At 48.7% G+C, this 10,331-nt stretch overlaps 1 protein-coding gene across 1 annotated transcript in view; it reads right to left on the minus strand.

The window, feature by feature from the left end:
- IQGAP1 (IQ motif containing GTPase activating protein 1) overlaps positions 1-4,560 on the minus strand; it is a 70,514-nt gene extending 65,954 nt beyond the window's left edge. Inside the window, exons 1-2 of the mRNA XM_074156245.1 lie at positions 4,307-4,560; positions 2,682-2,781 (exon numbers count right to left, since the gene is read on the minus strand). Coding sequence (XP_074012346.1) covers positions 2,682-2,781; positions 4,307-4,358 — 152 coding nt within the window. The 5' untranslated portion in view covers positions 4,359-4,560. The remainder of the gene's footprint in view (positions 1-2,681; positions 2,782-4,306) is intronic.
- Positions 4,561-10,331: the final 5,771 nt, after the last annotated feature.

Genomic DNA, 10,331 nt, shown 5'->3' on the forward strand with positions numbered 1-10,331 from the left:
ATCCAAAGAGTAAGTCCCTACGATTAAGCAAGAGCTTAATGACAGCTTAATTAAAGTTGTTGCTGTGTTAGGTATTTTTGCCTGACTTTTTTTTTTTTCTTCTTTGCAAATCTGGACATGGAGTTGAACAGAGAACAAGCACCTCAGAAAGCATTTACTCTGAGGCCAACGACAGAAAGAGTCCACAAGTGATGGATCTGGGGCTCCTCCAAGTTCAGACAGTGACTACAGCACAACTCATCTCTCCCTGTCGTCCAGCATCTGATCCTAAAGATTTTGGATTCCAAGGGAAGGAGTTATTTTCATATATAGTCAGATCTTTCTCACTACTACAAACCTCATCCAAATCCGTAAGTACAGAAAATTATTATCTGCTAGTAACAAACAGCCTCTGTTTATCTGCAGTAGTGACAATTACTATGAAGTACCCAAAAGGCTACAGCGTAAACCGAGTGCTCCTCACCCCTTCCAAAAATACACTATACGTTCTCGGTAAGGCAGCATAAACTATTAAAATCCTGGAATAAAGTCCTTCTTTATACTCTGCCAGCAGTGAACTTGTACAAACTCAGCATTTCCTCCCCAGTAAAATCATTATAGTGGCACATAGAATCATAAAATCATTAGTTTGGGTTGAAAGGGACCTTTATGCCCGTCTAGTCCAACCCCTTACAGTGAGCAGGGACATCTTCAGCTAAATCAGGTTGCTCAGAGCCCCGTCCAACCTGAACTTGAATGTGTCCAGGGATGAGACATCCCCCACCTCTCTGGGCAACCTGGGCCAGTGTCTCACCACCCTCACTGTAGAAAATGTCTTCTTTATACCTAGTCCAAATCTACCTGAAGCAGGACAGCTGCTTCGAAGAACAACTGTCCAGTGGGGAGAATAAAATGAGTGGCAAAAAGCAAAAGGAATGGATACGCATCTAAGCCCTTGGCTTTCAAACAGAGGTCGCCGATAAAAGGATGAGAAAGGAAACCAACAGGTTAACTCCTAAACGTCTGTGTTGCTGGGGAAGACTTAAACAGATCTATCCAAAATTCATCACCCAGCCAGTGGAAGAGAAAGTTTTCTGGCTCTTAATCCATATCATCTTTTGAAGGACAAAGGCAGACTGAAGTATTCAGCTAGCCATGACAAAACACCCTGTTGACTATTTAGAATGTGTTTTTATGCACACTCCGTACTTTCCTGCTCCTCCAGAAATTATTTTCTGTGGCATGCACATTGGCTACTTTGCCTAGATCTTTGTGGGAATGAGGAAAGGAAAGTCTAACCTCACAATCCATTTCCTGGCTAATTACCAAATGCAAACTGAAACACTATTCAAAAGTGCTGGGGGCAAGGGGAGTCACCAATACAAACATTACCTCACCTCTTTTTCTTTATTCTCGTTCTTGAAAACCTGTCTTTGGTCTCAACCTCAGCTTCAAAAAACATTTTAAATTTCAAGTAAAAAATTCAATTTATACAAAGGCATGAAAAGACCCAATTGTCATGAAGGGAAGCAATGGACGAATTGGTCTGTCTCATTCCTACTCTCCATGTACAGCATATAGTATTGAATGTTTGCAAAAAGATTAAAAAAAAATACCAACAGTAAGACTTCATGCAGTCATTTTTAATACAGGTTCCCTTGCCTTTAACAGCAGATATATAGCATCAAGTGTGTTCTGATCATACTTTCACGAATTGTCTGAATGAAGAAATGCAGAATGCTTACATGCTTATTAAACACGGAGATGACACAAAAGCTACACATGCGCTGGAGAACGGGAGTAAGGACAAAATTATTTCAACATATTAAACTAAGATCAGGAAAAATCAAATTTGGCAGCATAAAGTGAAAGGTAACACACTCAGGAAAACACAATAGGCTGTATAAACACAGGATGAGGAACAAACTTCAGCAGCATACCTTCAAGTAAAAGGGTGGCAACTCAGCAAAACTCTACTACATCATACCATTATGAAAATGTAGATACCATGCCATAATGTGTGGTATTAGCATATCTATGAGGGTACACAAAATAATAATGATAAAAATAGATATATTTTATTATAAAAAAATAATAAAATAATTTTAATCCTTGTGCTCTTTTAAGTATGCATGTTAACACTCCTTTTGGAAAACCTCCCTCTGTTTTGGCAGCATGCTTCCAGAAAGACATGGAGTGAGTGGAGGAAAGTCAGAACAACCCAGGGAAAAGTACTACAGATCTATTAAATGGGACCCATGGAAAAATATGCACAAATTGGGTTTTCAGTCTAAGAGAAGATAAGCGCAAGGGAAATGCACTGTTACAATTTAAATTTGTAAAAGGCTGCAGTGAAGCGGAAGAGAATAACTTGTTCTTCACGTCCATTGATAAGTAGCGAGGCAATATCGCACCAAGACATGTACAAGTTCGGTAACAGGGAGAACCCGTCCAGGGCTAGGAATACTGCAGCACTAGAGCTACGGAGTCCTTGTCACGAGAAGTCTTTAAGAGCATGTTATATACGCACATCAGTGGTCAGTTGTTTTTTGGGGGTGTTTTTGTTTGTTTGTTTTTTTAAATGAATCTATATAGCCACTAAGCAACACAGGCAAGAGGTAAGCTGCATCCAATTTATTCCCTTTGCCAAATACCACAACTTCTTTTAAAGCACCAGCAGTTTCAAAACCGTATCTTCTTACCTCTTTGCTTCCTCCAGATGACAAAGGTATTCATAGGCCACATTCTGGCGTCGTCTCTCATCCATTTCCTCTGCTGTTAATCTCTCATTATCCAAGACAGCTGCAAAGAGTCAAAGCACATTCTCAGGTGGTTGAAGACTGAATGTAACTGAACAGGCACACCAAAAGATCAGATCCAAACTTTCCCGCAGAAACTCATCACAGGTTTTATTTGATTCAGAAAATGAAGGACCAAATATATCTGTTCTTTACAAGCAACAGAAGAGACCCTGGTTCCTTACTCTTCCTTGTCACATAAACCTGCCACCTTTCCTCTTTCTGATTTTTCAATTTGACCATGATCCAACCTTTTCCACCTTCCAATGTCTTTGAAACAGTCCTTCATTTACTTATTTTCTTCTAGCTTTGCCTTTCTGTTCCTCAAAAGCACATCAGCGACCCCATGTCCCTCCATCTATCCTCCAATTTTTGTAGTCAAAGATTAAGGAAGGACAACAATCTACGTGGACATCATATAATCCCTTCTGTATCTTTATAGTCCATCTCTAAAAAAAATGGAAATGCTACTCAGTTCTTATCTGAAAGGGAACCACTCAGATCTACAACCTGCGTGTCATCTTCGGATGAAGCTGAGGACCTACACAGGGTATATGCCTAAATCTTCCAGACTCGATGCATTTAAAGACTCTGTGATAAAGCCTGCTCTTTCCACTCTTGCAGCTAAATACATCATCCATGCTCTCTGGTCAAAAAGAGACCCCAAAAGCCCAAAAACCAACCACAAACTCCCCACAACTTTTTAGGTTTTATGGACCAATCTGACAAATAGAAAACGTGTCATACCATTATGAATCAAAGGTTAACTTACACCTAAAATGCCTCCACAAATACAGGCAAGTGGTGAGCTACAGCACTCGGGATCAAACAAGACCTTGGACCAAACCCTGCAGGGTCCCTTCGACACCAGCCCGGGGTACCGCAAAGGCATCTTTCCCATTATTCCGGCCCCACCCAAAGTTACAAGAGCCGAGAACTGTCCCAAACCTCAGGGTAACGCCCACAGCAAGGGAAAACCCCCTCCCCTCCCGACGCCCCCGCTCCGCCCTCCCTTCTCCTCCCCGCCGAGCACGGAGCCCTCCCCCCGCGCTCCACCTGCCCGCCCCGCCTTGGCTCCTGCCCGAGGGGGGCTCGGCGGCACAGGCGCGTCCGGCGCTCGGACAGCCTGAACCGCGGCCTCCCCCGCCGCCGTTTCTCCCGGTGAGTCAGGTGTCGCCGCCGAAACACGCGGGGGGAAGGCGGCAGGGCCGGCCGCGGCCCCGCGCCCCCTCCCCGCGGCGGACATCTTGGGCGAGGCGGGGAGCCCCCGCGCTGCCCCCCCGCCGCCTTCTCGCGGGCAAGGCCGTCGGGCTCGGACGAGCTCCCGCGCCCCGCGGCGCCCCTCCCTCCCCCGCCGGGGCCCAGAGCGCCCGCGGGCCGGCCCCAGAGCCCAGGCTCCCCCCCCCGCGCCCCAGCCTCCGCTCCCAGCGCTGGCCCCCGAGGGGACGGACGGCGCGGGCCGGGCGGGGCGTCGCCGGGCAGGTCGTCGCTGGACGGTCGCGCAGATTCCTGGGCGCCCCGCTACTCACAGCCATAGTGGGGCCGGGACATGGCCAGCCCGTCCACCTCCTCCGCCGCCATGGCGCTGCGCTGGACCGGGGCCGGCCGGGAGCTGGGCGCGGGCGCGGCTGTTCCTCTTCCTGCCGCACCGGGTGTGGCGGGGGAGGAGCCGCCGCTCCGCGCTCGCAACCGCTCCCCGCCCCGGCCGCACCCTGGCCGCCTCCGCCACCTTCGGCCGCTGCTGGAGCGGGGCGACAACTTTTCTCGCCCGGCCCTGCCCGCGGCCCTTTGCCCCGACGGGCGTCGCTCCGCCGCTCGGCCCCACGCAGGTCGCTGTGTCCCGCCCGGGACCCCCTCAGAGAGCCCTCGCCCCGGCCCCGCACTTTGCTGTCGGCCCCCCTCGGTAACACCCGGCTCGGCTCTGGCCTAAGCCCTGGCAGCCCCGTTACGCGGGACGCAGCCCAACCCAGCCGCTCCGGCCCCCTCGCAGCCCCCCCGGCCCGGCCCGGCCCGGCCCGGTCCCGCCTACAGCGAGGCCCGGCCCGGCCCCCCCCGCGCCCGGCTGGGCCGGGCCGGCCGGGGCCGCTCCTCTGGCCGGGCCTCCCGTGCAGCGAGACCCGGCCTCGCTGGAGGCGGTTGCGCTGTTCCATTCGAACAGCTCTGCTGACCGCGGAAACTCACCTGAGCGCGGCCACCTTGAAGCCGGGTGGCCCAAAGCAACGGTCGGCAGCACCTCCGCGGCTGAGGTGAACGCTCCCTTCACCCTGAACGTTCCCTTACCCTGGGTACCTGTTAAGCTCGTCTGTTACTGTGGCTTTGCCTGGCTCTTGTTCAAGAGTCAGAGCACTGAAGATGCCACCGTCCATTTTAATTAGTCCCATGAATTTTGCTGCCAGGGCATAAGCTTACTACTGCAGCAGAAATTAATTAATTTGGTAGACCAACGGCCTCTGTTAGGAGAAGCATCACCAGCAGGTAAGGGAGGTGATCCTTCCCTTCTCCCAGTGCTGGTGAAACCACATCTCCAGTACTGGGCCCAGTTCCGGCTTCCCCAGTACAGGGAAGACATGGACACAGTAGAACAAGTTCAGTGAAACACCGAGGTTATTATTAAGGGCTTGGAGTGTGGGACACGGGAGGAAAGGCGGGAGAGTCCTGCGAGGGGAAATAGACTGAAATTCACCAAAGAAACATTTTTGCTCTGAGCGTGGTCAAAGCCCGGAAGGGGTCGCCCAGAGAAGTTGTGCAGTCTCCATCCTTGGAGATGCTTCAACCCTCGCTAGAGCGAGTCCTGCACAACCCGCTCCTGTTGACCCTGTGCTGAGGAAGTGAGGTTGGACTAGAGAGGTCCCTTCCAACCTCAGTGATTCTGCAAGTCCATGAGAAAGTATGTTCACATACATTTTTAAAGGCTCTCTATGAAAGGGAGACTAAGTGAAAGCGGGTTTGTTGATTTTAAGGGTTGCAGGTCACTGTTCAACAGTAACAGAAATGCACTGCATAGGTGAATACTAGACAGAAATTACAAAACAAAAGGTTTTATGACAAACAGTTACAGTTCTAATTATTAACATTTATTTGCATTGCTTCACATGTGGCTATTTTCAGTTATACAATGAGAAGATATTTAAAATAATGTTTATATGTATATTGTGGAGTGCAGAACTGGGTTTGTTCCTCCTAAAAATCCTGTAATATTTTTTGCACAGTCCCATGATCTTCCCTCAAAAGAATCTCATAAACTTACTCTTTTCTATAAGGCCCATTCTGATAAGAAAAATAAAATGCAATTATCACAGATCATCAAAGAATATGGCTGAACCTCTTCAAGGCTGTATTTCAGTAGTTCCTGTAATAGCTCCCTTGATTTAAGGTTTCTGGTCTTTGTCACTGTCTCTGCTAACTGTTGCTTGTTAGGGTTTGGGTATCTTTGTGTTTAATTTAATTGCCTCTCCTGTTTCTTGTATTTATTTTTTTTTTTTAAGCATTGAACAGGCACTAGTCAGAGAGCCTTGCAAATAGCATTACAGAGGTACCTATTTTTCCCTAGTTTCAAAATTTCAGCGATCAATTCTGTAAAAAAAACAAAACTATTTAGACTACTTGGCCTTAATACCTAATCCCTAGGCTTCCCAGGGGAAACACGAGCTCCAAAACCCAGTCCTGTATTTAAACCACTGTTACCTGTTCTTTTGCAAGTATTTATTGGCCACTTCCTTTATGAGAAAGATTATTTCTGTGAATGGTGCTGAAAAAAACACGTTTAGGACTGAAGCTGTGATTCTATAGTCACTTAAAGAATACATAGCTGCTGGCTACAACTGAAACACACGGAATCTCTAACCTCTTTGCATCCTCCTCCAAACAGCACCGTACTGTGGAGTTATCACACCTGCCTTTCCAAAGTATTACAACCTTGCAGTGCGAAAGAGTTTGGGAAATCAAAGCATATTCAAACCACCTTCCACTGAACCATTGCTCACATGTATCCTCATTTCTGGCAAACAAAGCCCAAAGATGAAGTAGGATCTCCTCTGGACACGCTCCAGCAGCTCAATGTCCTTCCTGTAGTGAGGGGCCCAGAACTGAACACAGCCCTCGAGGTGAGGCCTCACCGGTGCCCAGTACAGAGGCACCATCACTGCCCTGCTCCTGCTGGCCACGCTGTTCCTGATACGGGCCAGGATGCCGTTGGCCTTCTTGGCCACCTGGGCACACTGCTGGCTCATGTTCAGCCGGCTGTCCACCAACACCCCCAGGTCCTTTTCTGCGGGGCAGCTTTCCAGCCACTCTGCCCCAAGCCTGTAGCGTTGCCTGGGGTTGTTGTGACCGAAATGCAGGACCCGGCACTTGGCCTTATTAAACCTCATCCCATTGGCCTTGGCCCATGGAGCCAACCTGTCCAGATCCCTCCGTAGAGCCTTCTGACCCTCAAGCAGATCAGCACTCCCACCTAGCTTGGTGTCATCTGCAAACTTACTGAGGGTGCACTCAATCCCCTCATCCAGATCATCAATAAAGATATTAAACAAGATTGGCCCCAAGACTGAGCCCTGGGGCACACCACTGGTGACCGGCCGCCAACTGGATTTCACCCCATTAATTACAACTCCCTGGGCGCGGCCATCCAGCCAGTTTTTCACCCAGTGAAGAGTACACTTGTCTATGCCATGATTCGCCAGCTTCTCCAGGAGAACGCTGTGGGGGAGGGTGTCAAAGGCCTTACCAAAGTCCAGGTAGACAACGTCCACAGCCTTCCCCGCATCGAGCAGGCGGGTCACATGGTCACAGAACTAGAGATCAAGTTGGTTAAGCAGGACCTCCCTTTCATAAACCCATGCTGGCTGGCCCTGATCCCTCAGCTGCCCTGCACTTGCCGTGAGAGCTCACTCAAGGTGATCCTCTCCATGATCTTTCCTGGTACCAAGGTCAGGCTGACAGGCCTATAGTTTCCCGAATCCTCCTTCTGGCCCTTCTTGTAGATGGGCGTCACACTGGCCACCCTCCAGTCAATCTGGTACCTCTCCTGTTGACCAGGATTGATGATAGATAATGGAGAGAGGCTTGGTGAGCTCTCCCGCCAGCTCCCTGAGTACCCTTGGGTGAATCCCATCCGGCCCCATAGACTTATGCATGTCCAGGCGCATAAGCAAATCATTAACTACTTCCTCCTGGATTACAGGGGGTCTGTTCTGCTCTCCATCCTTAGCTTCCAGCCCAGGAGACTGAACACCCTGGGGATAGCTGGTCCGACTATTGAAGATAGAGGCAAAGAAGGCATTAAGTACCTCAGCCTTCTCCTCGTCCTTGGTCACAGTGTTTCCCCCCGCATCCAGTAAGGGATGGAGATTCTCCCTGACTCTCTTTTTGTTGATGTATTTACAAAAACTTTTTTGCACCTGGTACACGGCAATCCCAAGCACAAATACAGGTTGGGTGGAGAATGGCTGGAGAGCAGCCCTGAGGAGAAGAACTTGGGAGTGCTCATGGATGAGAAGCTCGACATGAGCCAGCAGTGCGCACTGGCAGCCCAGAAAGCCAGCCCAGAAAGCCAACCCCATCCTGGACTGCATCAAAAGAAGCGTGGCCAGCAGGTTGAGGGAGGCGATTCTGCCCCTCTACTCTGCTCTCGTGAGACCCCACCTGGAGTACTGTGTCCAGCTTTAGAGTCCTCAGCAGAGGAAGGACGTGGACCTGTTGGACCGGGTCCAGCAGAGGGCCAGGAAAACAATCAGAGGGGCTGGAGCACCTCTCCTATGAAGACAGGCTGAGAGAGTTGGGGGGGTTCAGCCTGGAGAAGAAAAGGCTCCAGGGAGACCTTATAGTGGCCTTCCGGTACCTGAAGGGGGCCACAGGAGAGATGGGGAGGGACTCTTGATCAGGGAGGGGAGCCATAGGACAAGGGGTAATGGTTTTAAACTGAAAGAGGGAGATTTAGATTAGATACTAGGAAGAAATTCTTTGCTGTGAGGGTGGTGAGAGCCTGGCCCGGGTTGCCCAGAGCAGCTGTGGCTGCCCCATTCCTGGAGGGGTTCAAGGCCAGGCTGGATGGGGCTTTGAGCAACCTGGTCTGGTGGGAGGTGTCCCTGCCCAGGGCAGGGGGGTTGGAACTCGATGATCTTTAAGGTCCCTTCCAACCCAAACCATTCTATAATTCTATGACAGCGCAACACAGGCAAGGTCCATACCGGCAAAAAGGCGTCTTGAACTGGCAAGTCGTGCACGTCCCCACGTGCCAGGTACAGTTTCTCTTTAAGGACCTGCAAAGTCCAAGGAAGCCCCACAGCAACCTACAAAGAACAGAACAAAACAAAACAAAACCGGTAACCCAAGATTCATTTTGTCCATGGTACATATTCCCTGTCTTTTTATCTGCTTTGTTTCCTCTCCATTTGTTCTCATGTAGGCTACCTAAAAAGACACTTGTGGAACCAATAAAGTAATTTAAGGCCCGAGTATAAATACTGACCACAGTATTTAGCTGAAAGCAAACAAGCAGGGACGAGCCGTTTTACAGACTGTAAAGCAAAGACACAATGAGACACCTGGTCTGACCCATTCTGCAACACCGGCCACACACCGAACACTGCATCAAACCCGTAACTCACCGTCAAAGAAGAACTCCAATGATGAAAATGCCACCATCTCTCTATTCGATTTACTTTCATAGTTAATTATCATCTTGTCCCTAGTATGATCCACTTTCAACAATTCACAACCTTCCACAAAAATTAGCTCCCAACCCCTGCCTTTGATAAAGGCAAATTCCTTCCTATCAATTTTACACCCCGTTTACTCCTGCCCTGTTCTCAAGGACGACTCTTGGGATCTTCCACTTTTTGTGAAGGAATGCTGCAATGCTGCTGTAAGCTTAGTTTCTGGCTGCAGAAGACAACTACGTTAGATTGAAAATTTTCCTAATAGATAAAACATGTAGTATGTATTTATGTTAATAAAAGCATTAAATTAACAATACTGTTCAAAGATACCCCTAAATTATGTATTTAGTCTTTACAGACTAAACATTTTTGGCCAATTATTGAGCCATCACTGCACATTTAACTACCTATAAGCTATCTATAGCATGCTTAGCTTTACAATCTACCAAAAACAGTATTTAAATTCAGCACTTATCAAAGCCCACCTGTTAGCACAGAACTTTTGGTCGGCAGCATGAGATTGAACTGAACAAGGGAAGAACTGCCACTAAGTTCTGCACTGCAAGGCTGGAGCCAACGGCACTAAACCCCAAATACAGCTTCCTAAAAGCAGGGATGGCCCAGTTGTGTCCTGTGGCGTCTGTGTCAATGATGAACAACAAACACCCAGCCAAATTCCTCAGCCTTTATTCAGACAATAGCAGCTTTGTCAACATAGAGAGGATAGTTTTCTTATGCTGATAGCTGACAGAAGGATATTGTTGGAGGTCCCAAGTCACACATGGAGAGCTATAGAAAGCAAAGGCATACATGTCAGAGAGACCGTATTAAAAGATAAAATTATTTAGAAAATGAGGCAACATAGTAGGAACTTATTAATCGTGACAAGCTGATC

Source organism: Numenius arquata, chromosome 11, assembly GCF_964106895.1.
Source record: "Numenius arquata chromosome 11, bNumArq3.hap1.1, whole genome shotgun sequence".
Lineage (NCBI taxonomy): Eukaryota > Metazoa > Chordata > Aves > Charadriiformes > Scolopacidae > Numenius > Numenius arquata.